The sequence below is a fragment of the Lonchura striata genome, chromosome 4 (genome assembly GCF_046129695.1).
Source record: "Lonchura striata isolate bLonStr1 chromosome 4, bLonStr1.mat, whole genome shotgun sequence".
Classification (NCBI taxonomy): Eukaryota; Metazoa; Chordata; class Aves; order Passeriformes; family Estrildidae; genus Lonchura; species Lonchura striata.
In genome coordinates, this window is record NC_134606.1 from 31,333,154 (window position 1) to 31,356,670 (window position 23,517).

The 23,517-nt window shown below is 38.1% G+C and overlaps 1 protein-coding gene across 3 annotated transcripts; it reads right to left on the reverse strand.

Annotated features, from left to right (window-relative positions):
• Positions 1 to 1,006: 1,006 nt before the first annotated feature.
• On the reverse strand, positions 1,007 to 18,210 carry FAM149A (family with sequence similarity 149 member A). Of its 3 annotated transcripts, none has more exons than XM_077782868.1 (14): positions 18,136 to 18,210; positions 15,965 to 16,075; positions 14,902 to 15,034; positions 13,233 to 13,375; positions 12,347 to 12,472; positions 11,996 to 12,172; positions 9,956 to 10,146; positions 8,344 to 8,498; positions 7,100 to 7,203; positions 6,676 to 6,894; positions 6,252 to 6,366; positions 5,443 to 5,571; positions 4,986 to 5,067; positions 1,007 to 4,149 (listed from the first exon to the last, which is right to left on the reverse strand). In XM_077782868.1, the coding sequence occupies exons 1-14, from the start codon at positions 18,195 to 18,197 to the stop codon at positions 4,076 to 4,078; spliced, it is 1,821 nt and encodes a 606-aa protein (XP_077638994.1). In that variant the 5' UTR covers positions 18,198 to 18,210; the 3' UTR covers positions 1,007 to 4,075. The 3 variants fall into 3 exon arrangements, 2 of the variants coding, with proteins under 2 accessions (XP_077638994.1, XP_077638995.1); XM_077782869.1 differs by lacking the exon at positions 18,136 to 18,210 and adding an exon at positions 18,027 to 18,047; XR_013339888.1 differs by lacking the exons at positions 1,007 to 4,149; positions 6,252 to 6,366.
• Positions 18,211 to 23,517: the final 5,307 nt, after the last annotated feature.

A 23,517-nucleotide genomic window follows, 5' to 3' on the forward strand; every position in this document is an offset into this window, starting at 1 on the left:
CTCTTTTCCCTCCCCACACTCCTCTGTCTGTTTAGGACTTTTTGTACACTTGTAAATACTTTTTTACAGAGGTGCCACTGGCTTGGCTGCTGAGCTCAGCTATGTTCTGCAGTGGATCCAGAGTGGAGCCAGCAGGAACTGTTTCTCTTCTAGCTTTTTCTCAGAGAGGCCACCCCAGTAGCAGCCCTGTTACTGACACCATGACGCCTACACTCAGCTGAAAAGCCTACCATGAAACAATTACAAGACTGAAAGGGAAAATAGGGGTGAAATGTCCTTCACATTACCCCCTAGTGAGACCAGAAATGTCAGTTACAAAGTGATGGATGCATGCAAACTGTCAACAATATTTAATATTTTGAAACCATACCAGCACCTTTCCTTATAATGTTCAGGGAAGAATTGCTCAGGACTAAACTCCTCCAGGTCAGGGAAAATCTTGGTAGGGCACAAATTATAACAGGAGTCTTTGTACCACTTGATACCTTTTGCCTAGGAGAAAAGGGAAATGAAGAAGGATCAAAACAACAGCAAATAGGTGGCTGTCTATAACTGCTTAACCATAAAATAAAAAAGAGAAAACCCTACACTTTACCTGGAAAACTTTCTCAGTACTCTGTCCTGCAGGTATTCCAGCACTCATCCCAGCCACCTCTAGCTACTTAAAACCCTAGAATGGCCACATGGTGCATTCCTATCTCAATTTCTTCAATCTTTATAAAAGAGGAATGGAAATCTTACCAAACATATTGTCCAGTTCTCTGTGAATCTTCTTCTGGGCTTCAGGATCACATCCAAGTAAGCACAAGGCCATTGCAAGGGTGTGCAGAGATTAAGTTAGAAAAGCAAAACCTCAGCTCAAATGGAAATTTGTCAGAGATGTCAAAAACTACAAGAAAGAGTTCTTCAAGTACTATCATGGCTTAGACCATGACAAAGTACCATGCATACAACCCACCCCAGTGAAACAGAGAAGACTATCAGAAAAAAAAATAAAACCTATGAATTGAGATAAGAAAAGTTTACTGATTGAAATATAATAAAGTAAAATAAAAACAGGAAAACAGGAGAGAGGAGCAAAATCCAAGGAACACAAGCAATTATACAAAACAATTGCTTACCATCCACTAACTTCAGTCCACCCCCAAGCAGCAATAAGTCCCTCCCAGCCACTCCCCATCTATACTGAGCAGGGCCTTCTGTGGTGTGGACTTTATGGTATGACCAGCTGGGGTCAGCTGTCCTGGCTGTGCTCCCTCACTTCTTGTGACCCTCCCACTGGCAGAGCACGGAGCATTGAAAAGTCTTTGATGTTGGGCAAACGCAACTTAGCAAGAACTAAAACATTACTGTGTAATCAACATTATTCTCATAACACTTTAAAACACAGCACTGTGCCAGCTACTAGGATGAAAATAAATTCCATGCCAGCTGAAACCAGGACAGGTATGTAAACAAGCAGAAACAGAAGGAAAGTATTTGCCTGTGTTTAATAGGATAGATGAATTAGTCACCAACAAGACTGAAAAGGCAGAGGTACTCAACACTTTCTTCACCCTTGCTCTTTAATCAGCACCAAGCCTTGGGAAAAAAGAAATCCTGGTTGATGCAAACACAGACCCACTATCTGTGAAGGAAGGGTTGGTATGTGAACTATTACAGGAGCTTGACCTTTACACATTGATGTGATCTGATAGTACCCAACCAAGAAAAGCTGGCCAATATAGCTGTGAGGCCACTCTCCATAATTTTTAAGTTGTGGAATTTGGGGGACATCCAAGAAGACTTAAAGAAGGCTAATGTCACTCCTGTCTACAAGAAGGATTTCAGAGAGGATCCAGAAAATTATAGGCCCACCTGTCTTACTTTAGTCCCTGGGAAACCTACAGAACAAATTTTCTTTGGTGCTGTTACAAGTCAAATGGACCCCACGATTAGGAAAAGCCAGCACAGATCGACCAAGGACAAAGTGTTCTTGGAAAATCTGATTGTCTCTTACAACAAATTAACCTGCTTGAACATTGTCTACCTGGAAAACTCCAAGACTTTTGATATGGTTTCCCATGGTCTTCTCCTACAGAAATGTGGATGTGATGGTGTGGATGTGTGATCCATGCAGTGGGTGGGGAATTGGCCGCTCAGCCACACCGGGAGGGTGGTGGGAAATTGCTCCCTCTCACCCTGCCACAAGTGGAGTCACCCAGAGAAAGATGCTGGGTGACACTGTTTAGTACCTTCATCAGTGGTTTGGATTATGGGATCAAGTGTACCCAGATAAAGTTTGTCGGTGAGGCCAAACTGAGTGAGGCAGGGACACTTTGGAAGGGAGAGTGACCCTGCAGGAAGACCTGGACGGGCTGAAAAATTGGCCTAACAGGAGCCTTATGAAGTTCGGTAAGGACAAATATCCTTAGGTCCTGCACATGGAAAAACATAATCCAGGAGAGCAGCACAGGCTGGGGATCTACCTGACTAGAGAACAGGTCTATGAAAGGGACCTGGGGGTGCTGGTGGACAAGCAGCTCAGTGTGAGTGAACAATTTGTTGCTGCAGCAAAGAAAGCCAATACAAGACATAGCTGCATCAATGCCAGGAGAGATAAAGTAACTATGCCATTCTACTCAGTTCTGGTCAGGCCACACCTGAATATTGTGATCAGTTTTGATCCCTGCTATACAAGAAAGATGTGGACAGGGTAGAGAAGGTGCAGTAAAGGGCAAAAAAGATGACCAAATTACTGGGTAGCCTGTCATGTGAGGAAAGGCTAAGAAAAGTGGATTTGTCCAGCTTGGAGAAAATTAGCTTAGGCACATCTTATCAACATCTTCCTGTATTTAAAGGGTGTCTACTAAGAAGATGAAGATTCCCTTTTCATAAGAAGTCATATGGAAAAGTGAGGAGTGATACATGCAAATTACACCTGGGAAGATTCCAAATGGACACAAGAGGAAAATTTTTCACAATGAGAATAAACAGCCATTAGAATAATCTCTCCATTATTTGGCAAGTGGTGGATTTTCCAGCACTGGAGACTTAAGATTCAGCTGGACGGAGTGACGGGCCATCTTCTAGACTGTGCTTTTGCCAGCAAAGATTGGACCAGATAATCCTTGAGGTCCCTTCCAATCTGGAATGAGTCTACAATGATTATCAGGATATCCAGTAATTTTCAGGTGCCCAAAAACTGACCAAAAGGGAGAAGTGTTAAAATACATCTGGTAGACAGCAAACATCCCTCTTCCTCTCTCATGCCATCTGAGAGCAATCCATTGCTGCTCTGGTAATTAACAAATCCTTCTTTTTAAGCCACAGAAGCTTGTTGTTCTGCTCTTCTCTTCATTTGTGCAAGAAATCTCAAAAAGTGGGAATGGTCTTGGAGATTTGTCAGCATGTGGTTCAATTCTCAGCATCTATAAACTCTTGGCTCAGCAGGAAAAACATTACTTGCTATAAACAAGTTTATCCCAGCAGTTCCCACAGTTACTGATGATTAGAACAGCAAAAAATGAGATTTCAAAAGAATTAAAGAAAGAATAAAAGGCTGGTACAGATACTTTTAAGAGATAAAATATAATAATATAATAATAAGCAGACAGACTGAAAAATGAAGAAATGTTAACATAGCAGTTAAAGAGGAAGTACTGCAAACTTCTGTTTAAAAGTTTAAATTTTATATATGACTAATATTTAGATAGACTAGAACATCTTTAAGGAAACAAAAATAAGTAGGAACAGCACTTTTATGTTCTAAATGCATCTTATTTGATAGGTAGAAAAATATTCCCAAGGAAAGCCATAAAAAGGAGGAATGCCTGAGAAGAAAGTGCAGCCACAGTCTCTTGATACTGCCAACAGAGCAGATACCTCAACCGTTTATTTAATTTTGCTATAATTTTTACTCTAAGCTCTGGTCAAATAATTTTAAAAGAAGGTAATGCAGGCATCCTGAGGATTGCAAGGCTTAGCAGACACTACCATATGCATACATTCTTTGTTACACAAGATACTAAGTGGCATATTTAGTGCTTCAGTCTTTCAATCAGTGCAGAGGGTTTCTGTTTCTTCCTAAAACAGGTTAAGAAGCAATCTGAAATCTCTTCTTTGAGGTTAGAGGATTTCTCTGAAAGGATCTGGAGTAATTCTGTGTACCTGGAAAATATAAAACATTGTTAATTGTTGTAGTTTCTGAAAGACACTCCAAAATTATATATGAGTTACTTCCACCAATGTGCTCAGATCAATGTTTGCTAACCTGCCCTTATTCTTACATCACCTGTTATATAATTTTGTCAATGATATAATTATTTAAACTTAAGGAACTTCCAAACAAGTAAAGATTACTTATAAGAACTCAAATGCACCAGGAACCAGCTAGTCAACTTCATTGTAAAAATGAAACAAAATGAGTTACATAGGGTTGCTCTCTTTTTGGGCTTGTAAATTCAAGACAGACTTGCAAATCAATACTGAAATTTTTTATGAGAGCTTTATAATTTTGTTAAAAATGCACATTTTCAAATCTACTTTTTCTTCACACAAAAATAAAATTTTTGTGTGAAGAAATAAAATCTACCTTTTCTTCAGACCTAAAATAAAATTTGTTCTGAACAGTTCCCAAACATGCACCCATGTTACTACTCTAGCAGCTACATAAATATCTAGCCTGTGCACTACATTCTCTTGCTATAGTTGTAAATATGACAAAATACCAAGAAAAAAGAAAAGATGAGATGATTAGATGGAATTCTTTTCCTGCCACGTCATAACAAGAAAAAGAAGCTTCACAAGATTCCTACCCATAAGAGTTAGGATTCCCTCAGAACAAGTGAAAAGAAGCTTCAATCTGAACTCAAAAATCCTACTAAGAAAATCTGGTTTTCTTTTATGCAGAGATGGCTCTCCCTAAGCAGTATACTTTCTGACAGTATAATGGGTTAATAGGTTTTGCTGGCCTTTTACCTCTCAAGTCATTCTCCTTTGCCTACCTGTTATCAAAAATCCTTGACCAGTCCTTCTGTGGTTAACAAAATCCACAGGAGTCAGTGACTTTTTCTGAGGTGTGTCTCTCTGTAAAAAGGAAATATATACTCTTAGCTAGTGAGATACACTTATCTACAGAAAGGGTTTGATTATGGTTTTATGATTTAGTCCAGCAGACTGGATCCTACCAAAGTGCAAAGCCCAAAACAGCACTAAAACTGCATACTTCTAGCACACACACTCCCTCAAAACCTGAAAAAAATTCTTTCTCATACAACAGTCCCACACCCTCCCCAAGACTTTTAGCATCCTCCTCTCTTCTCAGGGATCCCTCAGGTAGCAGGAATCCCTGTACATCAGAAGTCAGGAGAGACTCTGAAAGGAGACCTTCTGTAAAACAACAGCAGGCGTGAAAGAAAACCTGTTCCCTTTTTCCGTGTCTCCACTTACACTGTAACATACCCTGAATGTATGAGTTGTGCTGGGTCTTGTATATTGATCAACAGTAAGAGTTCTTTCTCTGAGTGGCTGTTGCTCTGTCCTGCCAGCTACTGCACTTGACACTCTGCTATGAGCATATTGTTCTTGATGCTGAGAGAATTAAAAAGAGCATAAAGAGAATGCAGCAATTGAGTAAGTTAAAATATTTTTTTTCTGTTGACATACAAAAGTTCACAGGAATATAAGAAAAATATGTTTTCAATAACCAAAAGTATCAATTTAAGTGTTTGCCTGTTTTTTAAACAAATGCAAGACTTTTTCTATGTTGGCATATTAATATATCAACATGCTAATTTACTTTCATTCTGGTGATTTATTACTTCCCCAACCCTCAAAACTCACCAATATAACCTCTGGCTTTTTTCAGTTGTTATAATTTTCTACTTCAGTCAGCATAGTTTTCAAATTCTTATAAACTAACATTAGTGAATAAAACACTGAAAAGAGCTATTTAAATCCAGATGCATAGAAGAGCAAGGTTACTATCTTGTTATTTTGTTGGTTGGTTCTTTTTAGCTTTTTTTTTAAACAAGTTTTTCTGTTGTCAGAAAAGTCTTTCCACTATAATTTGTCTATGGCCTAAGGTTTTGAACTGCCTTTTCTTGCATTGTAATTGCATCCCAGTATAACACACATTAGCATGTTAAAACTATGTATTAAATACTAACCAACACAAGCTGTAAAATTACTCATTTCAACCAGTGACACAGAATAATTTAATTCTAAATATCTTGAAGTTCTTCACCAGTAAAACAATGAACACAACTTACAGGGCTCTGTTGCATTCGAGGTACTGAAATGTGTTGTTCAACAGGCTCAGAGTTTATTGGTGGTAACTTGTTCCGGGTTGCAGGCACACGAGCAAAAGATAAACTGCTGCCAACCCTACAGAATTTTAAGGGTTCCTCTTTTAGGAGTATTCACATTACAGCCTTCTTTATTGAAGTAGCATGAAATTATTAAGTAGTACATTTCTTTATAAAGCTCTGCTACAGAAAGTAACAGCATCTAATACAGCAATAAAGAAGTAAAACAAATGGCTTTCCTTAAAAAAATCATGGCTCTGCTTGCTTTCTTTTTCCCTCTAAATTCTACAATTAATGTGGGTTATTTCTCAGGTAATTTGCAAAATCCTTCAGTGGTGAAATTTTAGTAAAGTTCTGAGAAAAGAAAAGAATAAAATGAAAAACTCACAATTTTGTCCCTGTAAGGATTTCATCATTGTACATATTAGGAACTTCTGAGCAGGGTTGGTCAGAGGTGAGAGCAGGTAACCTTGGTACTTTCCTAGAAGATGTCAGCAGAGCCAGAGATGATGAGAGAACACTGTTATCAGAAATTCTCCCCAACCTAGCATGTGCTGAATTTGGAGTGCTGGAGGCACTGCTATACTGTTTGTCTTCTTGCTCATTCCTAGGGAAAGAGAAAGAAAGAAGGCATTAGGATCAAGAAAAACAAGGTTTTAACAGTGCATCATTTCTACCTCTGCAAATTACTAGCTTATCAGTGATTACAATATCACACAAGATCACTGCCTTTTTTATAGTTTGTTTTTTTTTAATTGCAAGACATTTTTACATTATGTGAATTATGTTTTTAAAATGTCAATGTCACCTACTGTGTTTTTTCTGCTGTGACAGCATGCCTCTGTTGGAGCGGTTTTGCTTGAATTGTCATCACACCACTCAAATCACTACAGAAGTTGCTGGAGAAACGGTAAACCTATTAAAAGCAACAACTATGTGTTAACCTTTACTTTTTTAGAAGGAAGGTCTCAAAAAGCACATAGTTAAGAGGTATTTTACTTGTTTTTTACAAAAGTTTCTTTTAAGATGGTTCAGTACAATTCTGAGGAGTAGATAGGGCAACAATGCTTTTTTCTTTTGCTTATCTTCAACAGAATTTTATAAACACAACTTGTGTAATGTAGTTACTGAATTTCAACTTGATTTACAATATAAATTTCAGCTGAAGCCAGAGTCTGATTCTTCAAACTTTCCATTTTCCCTCAGCAATGGGGCATGATTTATCAAAGCATTTTATTTCTCCTGGCAGCTGGGACTGCTTCAAAACAAAGCACACCTATGGGGAGAACCAAGACTGCCATGCTATCTTTCATGTGTTCCTTATATCACTGTTTAAAGAGCATGGAAGAAGAGCCAATGGAAGAAAATTAAGTCACTTGAACTCAGTAGTGAGAGACAGGAGGAAAAAAACCCAAACAGAAACAGTGGCTGAAAAAGGAAAAAAAATGTACAAAACATTAATCAAGAAATCAAAAAACAGAGGGAGAAAACAGCAAGCAGGACAAAATAGGACATTTTATCAATATAAACATGAATTTCTACAAAGACAGGTAAGGCCTAGTGCCAGTGTGCTGGTGGATGTACTGCAGAATCCCCTTTCACAAGAGGCAATGAAAACATGAAGCAATGGGAGAGTCTGAAAGTCGCAGTGTTGTGAGAAAAGCACTTCAAGTTACAACTTCATATCCCAATTTGTCTTCTTAGTTCTACCATGAAGAAATTTCTGGATCACAATAAAAGCAGAATTAGTTTTTAAGGACAGAATAGAATTTAACCAAGACTTTGCCAATCAAGGCAGCAATAACTTAGTGATAAATTGTAACTTTAAGGACCACCAAAAAAAAACAAGTATAAATAAACAAAAAACAAACATTGAATTAAACCTATTTTTAAATCAGATGACTTTAAGTACCCCTAATTGGTATAAAGAAAATAAAAGAGAAAATAAAGAAAAAGTGCCTTTTCAAGTTTTGATCAAGATTGTCCAAAATTGAAAAAAAGGTGTCCAAGGAACAAAAAAAAGAACATTTGACAGAAAGGTTTGTTTTATTCTTACCTGTGATGAAACAGAAAGAGCCCCAAAAGATATATTTTGTGCTTCAGAGCCTCTGGAAAGAGGAGTAGTCCCAGCATCTGCTGTAATATGAATGACTGGCAAATGTGGCAGTTTTGCTGTAACAGTTTTGAGTTTTTCTATTTGTTGGTCACATTCTGCACAACAGCAAGAAAAGTAAAGGGAATAAGAAGTATTTTCTATGTTTACCAGCCATCATTTCTTTGGGTTCAAACAATACTACACAGTAAATAAAGACTTGCACATAGCTTTATGCTTCTGTGCTAATTAAAAATCTAATATAAATTATGGGTTTTTGAAAGCATTTCCATTTGTCTATGCTTTCTCTGACACTGACATACTAAACTCATCTATACAGGTAGATTTGGAGCGGGTTGTTTAAGAAAATACAACTAATTGTATTGAAATGCTGTCTAAAAATACCCAGAGCTTTTCCTTCTTAAGTAGTAAAAAAACCACCAACCATATATATATATATATATATATATATGTGTGTGTGTGTGTGTGTGTCTGTGTGTGTTTATTTATTTAATTATATTTATATATAATTAAAAGCTTATTGATACCAGCCTCATTTGACAGCAGCTGTACAGTGTTTCATTTTGGGTATATGCTACCATCTTATTTCTATTATAAACCCAAATTCTTTTCCTTCCTAGTTTAAGTACTAGCTATATGACCTTTAAAAATATAAAAGGACAAACCTATCACAATACTGCTAGATTATCTTCCCTAAACTATAATATGGAGAGCTAAACAATCCACCTGTACTGTCAAAAGAACTTTTAAATTACAGTATATCCTGAAATATTAATTTCTGATGGTGCAAGAATTCAGAGAAATTTTGCCATTTCTTACTTTTTTGTATTCTTATATTTGAGGTCAAGTGTACCTCACATTAGAGGTAACTTCCAAGACCCACCCTCAGGTATTCTTCTGTTACTTCTGTCCTTTTAAAATACATTGAAAAACCTGAAATTTCGCTCAGCCTCCAAAGAAAACACATGCACACTAAATAGATTTTCACTTCCACTTGTTTTCCCTAGCTTTTCCTTTTAGTTTGTTAGAATATGAAACATAAAATAAAACTACATGCATCACCTCTTCTTCATCCTATAGTGAAGTCTTGAACTCCTGCACATCAGCAAGACTGTCTACTTTAACATTCTGACTACCCAAGGGTTTTTTCTACTAATAAGGCCTAAGCAATGAAGACTAGGAGACTCTGATTCCTAGGTTCCAGATCATATTGTCAGTGATCCCCTAACTAATGATGACTAACAGCATCAATTTACATCTTCAAGCCAGTGATTAATATTTTTTTTAAACATGCTCTCTCACAATGAAGCTATTTCAGTCAGTATATTTCAGTCACTATTTTTCTTTTTGCACCTCTCATGCAAAACTCCCTGAAAATTAGGAAGAAAGTTTTATTTTAGGTGCATGTGGGTGTGCACATTCTCATGGCAAGGCGTTACATATATTACCGTTCTACAGCACTGGAATATTGGATTAATTTAAGCAGATAGGGAAGGATGACTTTTTTAAACTAGATTCAACAAATACCATATTTTCAAATGAAAATATCAAATACCTGGGATACTACTTTCCCAATTTTTTTTAATCAGCTCCTCCAATATTCCAATCACATTGCTCCAGATATAATCAAACACTTCAGAAGCCACAGCATCTTTGATACAGGCATTGGGAGAAACAGGGGGAATGCCACGCTTACACCTCTTCTCAGAAAGATGCATTTTCTTTTGTTCCCAAATCTCATCCTCACTAGTAAAGGAAACAAATTCAAAAGAATTCCCATGGGAATTGACTTCCCCCCCCCACCCCACCCCCTCCCTCAATAGAGAAACATACATATAGACAAAAAGGAATTCAGCTGGAGATAAGCAAAAAATTAAAACTCAAATTCACCTAAGGGAAGAGAACCTATTAAATACATTTCTACTGATTACATATATACTGATTTCTCTTTCATTTGCTTGCCATTGAAAATTTTTTAAATCCCATCAGGGCATTAAAACAGAAAGATCTACAGGTCTAGGAAAAGGTTTTATATGTGGCACGTAGTCATTTGAGACTAAATCCTATGTTTTTTACAGTAACATAGGCAACAACATCTGTTATATTTGTCAAGAGGACTCTCACATGAAAATTTCTTTCTCAGCATGCCCTGTGTACCTGCACACATCTCCAATTTCCCACCATTAACCAAAGATGAAATAATTTTAAAGGATTTCTGCAGTATGACAAGAATAGTAGAGCCCATAGCCTTACACATACCTTCTTCCTATACACTACAGTAAGAACACTTATGCTTTTTAATTTTTTTTTTTTTTTTTGCTGTTTCTTCTGTTTCTATGGAAACATGTTCTAGCAACATCTCCTAACTTGGTCTTCTAATACACCCTCTCAGGATGAAAGTTTTAACTATTTTCTCTTTTTTTATACCATTGTATTTTTTTCTAAGGAGCGGGGGTTTTGGGGGCTTTTTTGAGATCAAAAAGATGCTTCCAAACTCCTACTGGTTTCTACTACCTCCGTTTCTCTTCTCTTTGACACTTCTTCGCTTCTTCCTCAAGCCACACTGCATAATTCTTAACTGTATGTAAGATGTGGCTGATTGGTCCAACTCACAAAATGACCAAGCTATTCTCCTGTCAGGCTTTATAACAGCTAACGTTTTAGTTATGGAGAACAAGGTATTTTAGAACTGAAGGAAACAATAACCATATGAAGGAGACAAAAGAGAGAAACATACCTTCAGACAAGTCTCCCTCCCAAATTAAGTTTGCTTATTTATTAAAGAGAGAAAACTACTGAAAGTATTCTTAAACCTAAACACTTCCTTAAAAGGCAGCAATCCCACCCTTCTCTTTCAAAAAGAACACTGAAAGTGTCTCTAAAAGGTTCCTCAGGTTTTCAGAACAACCATGTCTTTGTTCTGCATGTGCATAAGGCCTTAGCACAAAAAGCTGTGCTTTGTGCCCAATGAGTCCTACCAAAGCTTTCCCCTTTTAGAGGTCTTTTAGAAAACAGCACATGATGATCTTTCATCCACCCAAGTAGCCTAGCTGCTGGAAAATTCAACTCACTCGCAGGAAATCTAGGCTGCACTTTCAAGAAGATGACTGAATGACTTGTTGATCACAAGAGTGCTCTAAATGCAGGCTGTAACCTACAGCTCTCCTCACAAAGCTGTTACACTTGGCATAGAAAGAATTTAAGACTCATCAGGGCAGACAATGACAGCACAGTGTAATGACACTAAACAACCTGATGCTCAAGGCATTCACTTGGGGAGAAGGGATGCCTTCCTTCATTCTACCCCATCTCAAAATTAAATATTTATTTTATTGAATCTCCATGCATCAAATACCTCAAAACAACTAGTGGTTAAGACATTCATCTGAAATGGGAGATGTGAGCTTTAAACCACTAGAATGACAACATAGGTAATCTTCCACATGCCCAGTGAGTGTTTTGATCACTGTGCTACTGAACACAGGGAAAGAAAGAACTGTATCTTAAAGAAGAGAAACACCATTTAGGAACCCTGACTCAGTTCATTGATAATTTTTCATTACATTTTTCAAAAATACATATATCTGTTATTTACAGCTCCTTGTTGTCATAGGCAAGATATTCCTCTATTTTTCCATCTTCATCGTAAATTTCTTCTTCCAGGAAGGAATACACAGCTGAATCTGAAGCAGAAATCCTAGTGGAACCTGAATCCAGTGATGTATGCATTGGAGATACTGTTGGTATCAGTTTAGAGCCTGAGATGCAGAGCCTGAAAAAAATATCAAGAAAATCAGAATTAAACATTCAAAGAAATGAGAAAGTGCATATTTAATTATCCTTTTTTTATACTTTAATTATACATGTTTCAGTATTACAGAAGTAATATTTATACATGTTTCTGAAGAGGGAAGACCAAAACAAAAACTTAAAAAAATTAACATACTCCTTTGTATGACCAGTACATTCAAGGAGGCCAGGCACACACTTAGTATCTACATGGGCATCATTTTTGCTTTGAAAATGCTGAAAGCCTTCATCCTTTGGCACGAGGAGTTGCTTTCCCAGAACCCTGAATAAAAAGGAGAGAACAAGCAGTGTCATAGATGTAAATCTTAGCCACATGCAAATATCTGGAATACAAGAACCTGCAAACAGTAGACAATGTAAAAGCACAACTTACATCTGCTTTGAGGGGCCAAAGCCATGTGTATTACCTTAATATTGCATATTATTTAAGCCATTAAAGTTAAGCTGATTTACACAAGATGAGATTCTAGTTGATAAATTTTAAGAGCAAATAGTAAAACTTGTTAGATTGCTCTAAAGCCAGTCAAAAGTAAACGCACTGCCTTTCTTATTAAGAAAGTCTGTAAGATACATTTAAAAATGGATGCAGAAGACAAATAACATCTGCTGTGCCTTCACTTATCTAACTCCAGTATCCAGCGATGTGAGTAAAAGTGCTAATCAAAACTGTTTACATGGGAAGTTAAGGCTACTGGTAAAGTTCAGAAAATGCACAAACTCCAACATGCTTAATGTAGAGAGGAAAAGAGTAAAGGTGAAAGCAACTCTAATAAATACACACTAAATTATAAAATAATTCCTGAGCAACTTTGCCTGCAATAATTTTATTAATCAAAATAAAGGGCATCAGTTGCTAAAGCACCACTGCCCAGATTTACTGATCAGCTATGGCACAGCTCAGTCCCAGAGATACAGATTTGAATGTACAAGTGTTGCTGATGCCCAAACCATAAGAGGATACCTCAAAAATTCAAATTAGAATGGTAACTGATTAAAACTACTACTAGCAAGAATTTCCTTACCTTATATGAGGAAATTGTTCAACCCAATCTGCACATTCTGCCTTCAGGTTCTCTGTTTGGGAGGTCACTTTTCCTTCAAATAACATTTCATCAATCTCCAAAAATAACTGATGCACTCTCTGTGTGTTGGCTTTATCAAATTCCTATATATTATTAAGTTAATAGTTGTTAGCAAATATGCATGTATACTAAAATTTCTGTGATATTTAAAGAACAGAAAAACATGAATCAACTTGGCTGAGCATGTCAGAATGCATGTTCAGACTATATGTTTTGGACACAGTTTATATACCACAATGCAAAAAAAAAAAAAACAAAAAAAACACCAGATAGCTGTCTGGAACAAGTTGATTTAGCAAAAAGACTGTATTTCTTTGACATTAATATAACATACAGCTGCCTAGAATTTAGCCCATGTTAAAAAAAATAATAATAATAATAAAAAAAAAAAACAAAAAAAACCACAGTTATAAGTTGTTTGGTTTGGACTCCCAGGTTGTTCCCTGTACCAATGTAAAGCACACACACTGCATCTCTGGCACCCAGGGCACCATGCTCTTTCAAGAAGTACTCTTTGTTTTCCTTTCTAAGTACAACAGCTAAGAGGGTAAAGAGGGAGCACCTTATGCCTGTGTGATCTAGTCTAGGGCTTAGGATACAGCTGTCAGTGTGACAAATGCCCTACCACACTTCTTCACTGAACCTACAAATCAGTGCAACTGAAGACTAAGTTAACACAGAAACAAATGAAAATAGTATAGAAATGCCTGATTTTATCCAGTGATATGGAGACAAGCACTTGGCTGAGGGCTCCTCAGCTGGGCACTGTTTGTAATGACATTTGCCACTTACATTAGATACTTTGATACACTATAAAAACTGATACACTAAAAACAAGGCCCAAATCATGCTTGTTTACTTCCAGCTGAATGCCTCAGAGTACTTCAGGGTACAGGAGGGATCATACTGGAAAGGAATGAGAAAATAACTCTCACACAGGTTACTATAATATCCAGAGTCAGGCTTTCTCATGAAGGGCTGGCAGTGACAGATGGGGTCAGTACCCTAAAGATTAGGGCATTATGCAAAAAGAGTGGCAGAACTACCACTACCAGCCACAGAAAGCTTTCTGAAATTAAAATGGCAGCAATTGCAACACTTATTTAACACTTCCAGCCTGCACCAGGTATGCTTTAGAGGTCAGTCTTTGATGCAGAGAGAAGTCCTACTGTTACATTTGCAAAAAATAACGGAGCTAATGTAAGAGCTAAATATTTACCAAAACTGGGAAATTTTTATGCATGTTTATGCATGTACTTCATAACTGAAAACACTGAGAAGAGTTCAATTTAGACATTGCCTGCACAATGCGGTGTTTGAAAAGACATGTTTTATTATTCGCTTGGACTCAGAAACCTAAGCCTACCTTCTTCAGTAAAACAGCTTTGTTTTCCCCAACTTCATCATTTATCATTTTATTTCATTTTCCTTTGTTACATATTAGCTGCACCAATACCAACATGCAACTAAAACTATTTTCTAAATATTCAATTAATACACTTATTCATGAGGCTGTTATGGATGAGGTGCTGCATGTCCAACATCAGTTAAAAAAATATTTTCTACAATATTTAGAGAAAGGGGTACTGTAAAAGTTTCTGTGACATACATCATCCCTCCAGGAGTAAATCGAACTTCTTTCAGTAGACAAACTAGTAGTATAGCTGTTTATTCCAGACCAAGAATTATTCAACTCCGTGGGTGTTGTACAACCACTAGGTGAAAGTGATGAAAGTGTCTCACTGAAAAGAAGACAAATTAAAATGAAGAACAGAATTATTTTCTGTATAAACAACTTTAAAATAGAGAAACTAATTAAGTAAATGGTGCAAGCAGATATTTTGAAGTATGCTCCTATTAGTACCTATTAGTACTATTTACTACATTAAAGTCAATTCCTTCTATTTGCATGTATATACACCATTGCAACTGTATGGCACTCTAAAATATGCATATATATGTGTGTATGTATTTGAATATAATAATATGCATGTATCTATATTTCCAGCTCAAACAAATTATTTTGGTTTCTTCACATCAGCTAGTGATCACATGAAAAACAGATGAAAGATAATATAAGCTTCTTTAATGCTTTCACATTAGAAGGTACCAAAAGAAAACTTTTGCAAAACTAAGCACAAGATCTCTACAGATGTTTCAAATAGCACCGAGTTACATGTCTCTATGCAGTGTTTTTTATGTTGCTAAATCTGGTATACTTTAAAATTTGAGCCACAGCAACTCAAGCCCGCAAAGTTCTAGCTGGACCCTTCCAGCTACCACCCACCCCAGGATGCAGGGAGAGCAGTAGTAATTGGATGTGCAGGCAAATCCTAACCAGTGTCATCTGGAATAAAATTTCTTGAAAGTTAACTAACCTGCAACATTGGTGAGCATGATTTCAATTTAATCATGAAGCCTGATTTCCCTTCCATATCTAATTAGTACCCTTTACTATAGGTCTTAAAATACTTAAATCCGTATCACAAACCAGAAATAAAGTTCAAACCCTTTAAACAGTAAGTCAGGTCATTTTGTATACTGCATTATATTGTGCAATAGTATTATCCATGAGAATTATTGAAAGAATGATTAGTGAAAATAACTCCAATCTGGAAATATCTAAGTCAAAAGTGAGTTAATTAAGTATTATTTAAGAAGTACATGTATACCAGGTATAATTGTCAATGGCTTCTTGAACATTTCTTGCAAAAACTGATGGAAGAGATACTCCACTTTTTCCAGAGAGACACTGCTCTGAGGGACCTCTGGACAGTCCCTTCCTATAAACACAGAAACATAACATTCCATAATTTAAAATAAATTCACATCTCCACTGGAAGCGGGGGTGAGGAGGGCAGGAGAAAGGAGGAGGAAGACAACTACTCTGTTGAATTTTTCCATTTTTCAGGCCTATGCATCAATACAAGCATTTGCTTGAAACAAACGACTTTGTTTTAAAATAACTTTTATTTGCCTTACTTACAAAGGTATATTTAAAAAACATGTACTTTTACTTTGAGACTTGCTTTACTCCATGGCATCCTCCTTGGATTTTGCACTTCAAAACTTGCAAGAAGCACACACAAATGAAGCAGCACCTCACTATTGCAACAACAGAGCAAACGCACAAACCAGTAATTGCCCATACAGCAGGTTAATGAAGGAATGTTTTTTCCTTTGTTTGGGAGGGTAGGGCTTTTTGTTTGGTTTGTTTGTTTGTTTTCTTAGATGGAAACTGTTTCTAATTACACAACTGTTCATAATTATGTTCATATTACATTCGATGCATGAAGTTGGGTCATTAATAGGCTAAACCCATCTCTTCAGAACATACACATATGTGAGTTTCTTGGAAACATTTACAACAACTGATTGCTTCACCTATTTTCATGCCATAAAAGTCTCACAGCAGCATGATTGCATCAAAGTAGATTTGTGAATGAGTAACTATAAGAAAACAGCTCACAGTTCCAAGAATTTTCTTTATTTCTTTAGACAAGAACAGTAGATTGGCCCTGCAGCTGTTAGAATTGCTTTGTCTTCTTTCTATCCTTTCCAATAATTATCTTTCCATTACACATATTACAAAAACACATATGTCAAAATCTAACTGCCCACTCAAATGGACCACATCACACATCCTACTGCTATGTCTTGGTTAAGAAAACAGCAAAACCTACCATAAGTTTGAACTTCTCATCAGGGAAGACCTTAAATTTAAAATTCTTCAAGGCTGGTAAAACAGCAAAGGAAAGCATTTCCATGTGTTTGCACTTCATATCCTATCTCTTCCCTATGCCTCTGCTTTTGGTCAGGAAGCACCAGGAGGTTCTATGAGTATTCATAGAGTCCAACCTCATAACTTGAGTCTCATATTGTCCTAACACCAAGATCTATCTCCCAAGAAATAACAGTGAGCTCACAGTCCCTCTTCTACATGGAATGTTGTTTTCTTCTATTCCCATACATCCCTCTCTGTCTAACATTTGCCATATTATTTATTTATTGCTCAGGCAGCCTTATAAGGTCTTTCTTTCTTTTTTTTTTTTTTTTTTTTTTTTCCATAGGTGATCCTTGTTCTTAGTATTTTTCCACAACTTAATACATCACCAAGGTTTAACACTTCAATGCTCTTTACCTGCTCAAACTGCCCAGGTCGGATTCCCAGGAAACACCACTGGAGGAGGAAACCACTGTTACCTTCTGCTTACTAACACCCAAGCTAACCTCCCCTAGCCAACTTCAGGCTGTCTCCTCTTGTCTTGATGTGAGATGGAGCAAAGTAGCCTTTCTGCAACATTTTTTCACTTCATGTTCTTGTACTACGTCTCCCGACTCCTTGAATCACATGCCACTAGATGTGCCAGGAAATTATTGCAGTAAAATAAAACGATAGGAAAAACCCCTCCCAGCACATCTATAGAGCATCTATAGCATCACTTCCCCTGCGCTAGCAAGCGAACACCAGAAGCTCCCCGCTGCTCACCGAAAGCTCCACAGCGACGAGCATTACATGGAGACAACAACACCGCGGCAGCGCTCCCGCCGCCCCGGCAGGACGGCAGGCGGGCTGCGGACACCGCCCCGCCAGGGGCCGCGGCCCCGGCCCGCCGCCACGCTCACCCCGGGACCGCGGCCCCGGCCCGCCGCCACACTCACCCCGGGACCGCGGCCCCGGCCCGCCGCCACACTCACCCCGGGACAGCAGCCCCGGCCCGCCGCCACGCTCACCCCAGGACGAGCAGCCCCGGCCCGCCGCCACGCTCACCCCGGGACAGCAGCCCCGGCCCGCCGCCACGCTCACCCCGGGACCGCGGCCCCGGCCCGCCGCCACGCTCACCCCAGGACGAGCAGCCCCCGGCCGCAGCCGCCCGGCGGGCCGGCGCCCCGCGCCCTGCGCATGGGGCGCCCCCCGCACCGCCCCGGCGGCGGCAGTGCCGCGCCTCCCGCAGTCCCGCACCGCCCGCACCGCCCGCGGGCTCCCGGCGCCGCGCCACGCCCCGCAGCAAGGCCTCGCGCCTCTCCGCGCCTCCCCACGAAAAGCTAAAGCCTCAGCCTGGGCGGGAGCGGTGCAATCTCCCCATCTCTCCCCTCGCAACACGCAGCCAAAGAACGCCGAGCTTGGTCTTTCTGACCAGAGGAGGTTTCCCTCGCTTTCGTAGATGAACAAGGGTTATACGATGCTAGCCAACTGCATAAAGATTTTCCCTTGTTAACTGAGTTTTCCTCCGAACTACACCTCTGCACGTCATCGATGTTCTTCAGCACGGGCAGAGCATAGACTGTCCGCTGCAGATTTATACTAGCTCCATTCATCTCTAGCTCCAGGACATAAAAACTCTGCCATCTATATATATTGCAGAAAGCATCTCTTAAAGGAGGAAGCAGATCTGGTCATAAGCAAGAAGAAAATACAAGAAAGAGAAAATAAAATAAAGGCAGTATTAAATATGCTGCAAATTAAGATTGAAAAAGCAAGGCATATGAACCTTCACCTTACAGGAAAGAAAACAGCAGCATTTAAATGGCATTTGAAATCGCATAACTAAACAAAATATTACTCACTAAGAAAGGAATATAGAAAATGCCTAGCATTTGTTCTCTGATGATAAAATATTTTCTTTTAGCCTGTTCAGTAAGGAAAGTTCTGCATTCTTCAAAGCCCATTCTTCTGTGTCAGTAAATCATTAAGAAACTGGGTGCGTAATAACAACTTTCCTTGTCCTTAGCAATCATTCTGCTATAGGAGCAGGTTTGTCCAACACTTCAGACACACAGACACACAGACACACAGACACACAGACACACAGACACACAGACACACACACACACACAGACACACACACACACACACACACACACACACACACACACACACACACACACGAAAATAGAGTCCTTTGTCAGGAAAACTTATCCAAGCAGATGAAATCTACAATAGCAAATTATGTCCTGGTTAAGAAAATGCAATTTTAACCTTCCACCTTCTCCTATATTTCCACAGTGTAGAGACTAAGAGCCAGAGTTAAATTTTGTGCAACTGTTTTGGAAAGCATTTTTGTCATTGCAGCAACAAGATTCAGCCATTGGTCACCCCCACACTTTACCACCCCAAACCCCACAATATTATTTGCATTTCTCTAAACCAAACCCCTTCTTCCTTTCCAACCAACACAATATAATTATATGGACAAATAATTGTGAAGGAGGATATTATTAGCACTAATACTACTTTCATCACTCTAATTTGGAACTGGAGAGAGCTAACACAGGACATGCCAAAAGGCATTCAACCAGAGGATCTTAGAAAAGTCAATTAACAGAGAAAAATGCTAACTTCAATATCTCTCACGTATGCTATGAGACCTTTTTAACAGATGATTCAAAGTCTGTTTTGTAGCCACCGCCCTAATAGAAAATATTTATTATGCATTGCTCCCTTGCCAACAATGTATAATATACTGATTTCTAATTAAGCTGCTGCCTTGTTGTCTGAAATAATTAATTTTCTTAGATTTCCCATATTTACATGTTCTTTACTATTTTGGAAGCATGATTTGTAACAAACGTAAACATACTGACCAAATCTTGCTCTCATAACAAGACATGCTTTATCTTTTAACCTACCATTTACAGCTGGGGCAGTTGAACCTGGAGAGAAAAAAGGTTCCAGGGAACCTTATCACTTTCTACAACTACCTAAAAGGAGTTTGCAGCCAGGTAGGGGTTGTTCTCTCCTCCCAAGTAGCAAGTGGCTGGATGAGCAGAAGTAGCCTCAAGTTGTGCTAGAGGAGGTTTAGATTGGATATGAGAAAAATATTCTTCACTGACAGGGTGGCCAAGATTGCAATAGGCTGCCCAGGAAAGTGGTGGACTCACCAATCCTGAGTGTAATTGTGGCACGTGGCGACACACGGTTTAACGGTGAACACGTCAGTACTGGGTTAATGGCTGAACTTAATGATTTAGAGGTCTTTTCCAACCCTAATGATTCTCATTATTCATTTCACTCATATTCTCACTTTCTGCTTGTTTGTCTATCCCACACTTGGTTTGTAAAACAGATTATTATTTGTAGGTCAGATTTCTATAAAACTTTGATGTGAGAACATAAAAGAAATTAAACTATAAGCTCTCTATAGCATAAATGTGGAAATGCATCTGTTGGAAAAAAAGAGATTTTGAAATCACACCAATCTTTCTTAAACTGGTCTGGGACAATTACCATGGAAGTCTATTTCTTATTCTTTTTTGAAGTGATATAGCAAACAGAAGCTGTAACTCCACAAATCCAGTTTGCTCAAATGTTCCTCTGTAAAGGGTCTCTCTCAACACAGTACCCCCTTGTCAGGAGCATTTTCTTGGAAGTGAATAGACACTCCTGGTCAGTATCTTGTTCACTGAGCAGAACATACAAACTTTTGCAAACAACACTGAAAATCCATCACTGCACAAAATGGTGCATCCACATGTTCACCAGCTAATACTGCTCCATCTTTGGAGCAAGCAAAAACCAGACATGACATGACTACTTTTCCACATTGATAATGTACAACATTCCAGGCATGCATCACAGTATTGTAGCTAAATATTTATATCACAGAAAATACAAAATGCATAAGAAATACACACGTTCTTTTTCTTCTAGGTCAGGCAGTCATCTGTCCAACTTGGCTGCAGTCAGCCATGGTAAGCTCTTCCCCTATTGCTTGACAAAACACATCTTTTTCAAGATTAAGAGGATCTTTGGGAAAAGCACGGTCATTTTTGTAACAACTTCAGTGACCACAAACTGCCAAGTATAGCAGACCATATTGAATGTCATTGGCAGACCCCAGAGGAGGTCATACTATCTGAAGACTGCTGTAACAACTGTGCCAGGGCTGAGCATTCTTACACTTGGTTCATGCAGCAGCACCAAATTCTTCCTTCAGTAGTCTGGACCTTTTATGAGACATATCCAGTGACTTTTATAGCTCATGAAAGCAGTCAGTTTGGCTCAGCATTTAATCACTTATTGCAGCAATACAAATAAAATCCAGGTATATGACAACAGTGCCTGACCCTGCTTACAATCCCTGTGCCTCAGCTTTCTCAAAATCACGCTCCTTGTGGCATATCTTGAAAAAGCATCCCAGGAAGAGTTTGGCTGACATGACTACAGTAGGTGAATGTAAATGAAACAGAATTATGAGAATTTAATAGAACATTCATCTAGCCTTCTGCAGAAAATTATTTTAAGGTGGATATAATATGTTTGGCTTGTTTGTTTAGAAATTACCTAGCTTATTAAGGAGAAGGAAAAAGAAAACCTGCCTTGAAAGGTAATATAGTAAATGTTGACCTTCTTAGCTTCTAGCAACACTACTTTATCATTACTGTTACTGAACATGCCAGTGCTTGACAGCTAGCAAAAATACACTCCAAAAATTATAGCACGTCTCCATTTGAGAGTGTCACTCCAGACTTGGAGATAATTTTCATTTTGTTCTCATCTTTATTAATGAGCACTCCCAGAAGTGTTTCAGTATTTTCAGTCATCTAGTTTTGGTCAATGAATGAAGTACTGACTATATCTGAAGCATCATTATCAGAGTTTTTCCACTGATAGTGTTTAATCATACCACCTGATTAACCCTTTCCTCTTACAAAAATGTCTCTTACTGTCTTTGAAGTTATGCATGGGTCACTGATGCTTTGATGATTAAACTACTTTGGGAGCATTTGAACTCCTGGTGAATTTTTCAGGTGACTATTTTTTGATCAGTGCAAATTACCATAATTTGCCACAATGCCACTTTTCTTCATATGCTGCTAAAATTCTATTTGTAAATAAATATAAAAGCCTCTCTAGGTTCAAAAAGTAGGTAGTGTTGGAATGAATGCATGAAGGTTTCTCTGTGCTTGCCTGTATCACCATCCACAGTTTGCCAGTCCTCTGTGGCTACCTCCTATACAGAATGCTCACTAGGTGCATTCAAAATCACTTCTTCTACCCAAGACCTGTTTCCCCTTAGGGTCAAGGTTTTCACTTGTTATTTCATCTGAAGTGAAGAAAAATAATAAAGAAGTGAATGTAATTATTTTCTTATATCACTGATAACACTAAAAGCAGGCCATCATTTTTAATGCAATCTCATCTGTGTGCATCTCAGGAAGCTATTTGAAGTACATACACTTAAGTGCAATGCCTTCTATTAGACATTTTCATATTGAATTCTGAAACAGATTTAAAGCTTTTCCAGCTATGAACTGTATAGTGTTCTGCTCCTGTCTTTACTCTAAGTAAGAATAAACTACTCCAATTTTTAAGACAGGCTTATTTGTATATAGTAACTTTATTCTTCTGCAAATTTTAAAGGCTTTGTGATTTTGAAATGCATTCAAGATGGCATGAGCTTGCAAGGTATTATACATATAATTTTAAATCTATTTGCAATTTTGATTCTATTTAAAAATGTAACTGCAAGTATAATTCTTGGTTATAGGAAATGCAAACAATTTCTGAGTGCAAGATATTATAGAAGTAAATCTGACTTTTTAATATAAATTATGAATCAACACTGATAAAAGTACTATCATCTTAATTAACTGCAATAATAAAAAATGCTAATTAGTGTCTTAGAGAAGGTGTTTTATTTCTTTGGACCTGATAGGAGGCATTTACTGCTGCAGGATCAAGTGTCTGAAAAAACAGGGACAGAGTAGCTCCTAACAAAACACTTGGAAGAGATCCACAAGACTTTCCCTGTGTATTCTTTTTCTGTAAATTTGGAAATCCAGTAAATATTTCTTTTAATCAGACTTCTTTCAGCAACATAACAGATTGGAACATGTTTTCCCTTCTGTTCCTTGATCTTTGAAGAAAATTGCACATATAATGAATCACTGAGAACAGGTGCAAATTTATCCTCAGAATTAAAAAAAAAAAAAAAAAAAACACCAAAAAAATCTGAAATGTGACAGTTCTATAGCACAGAGTGAAGCAATGTAATTGTTGGAAGACCTAGACCTTAGTCTGCATATGCTCAGGCATCCTAAATACTTTTCTCCTTTCTCTGCAACCACAAACACCCCTGGCTTGAGATATCAAGCTGTGTTGTCATATTGCTAAAACATTATGTAGCCAAAGAGATTTGAGGACCTGAAAGTTTTCCTCTATTCTTGCTATAGTGTGACTTATATGGTGGTGTACTAGAAGAAAGGCACTCCTAAAAAACAA

Coding starts and splice junctions, on each gene's coding strand:
- FAM149A (XM_077782868.1), bottom strand. CDS start 18,197: ATGCGCAGGGCGCGGGGCGCCGGCCCGCCGGGCGGCTGCGGCCGGGGG. Junction 15,035..15,964: donor GCCATTGACAATTATACCTG/GTATACATGTAC, acceptor TCTTCTTTTCAG/TGAGACACTTTCATCACTTT. Junction 12,473..13,232: donor GAACAATTTCCTCATATAAG/GTAAGGAAATTC, acceptor CTTTTTATTCAG/GGTTCTGGGAAAGCAACTCC.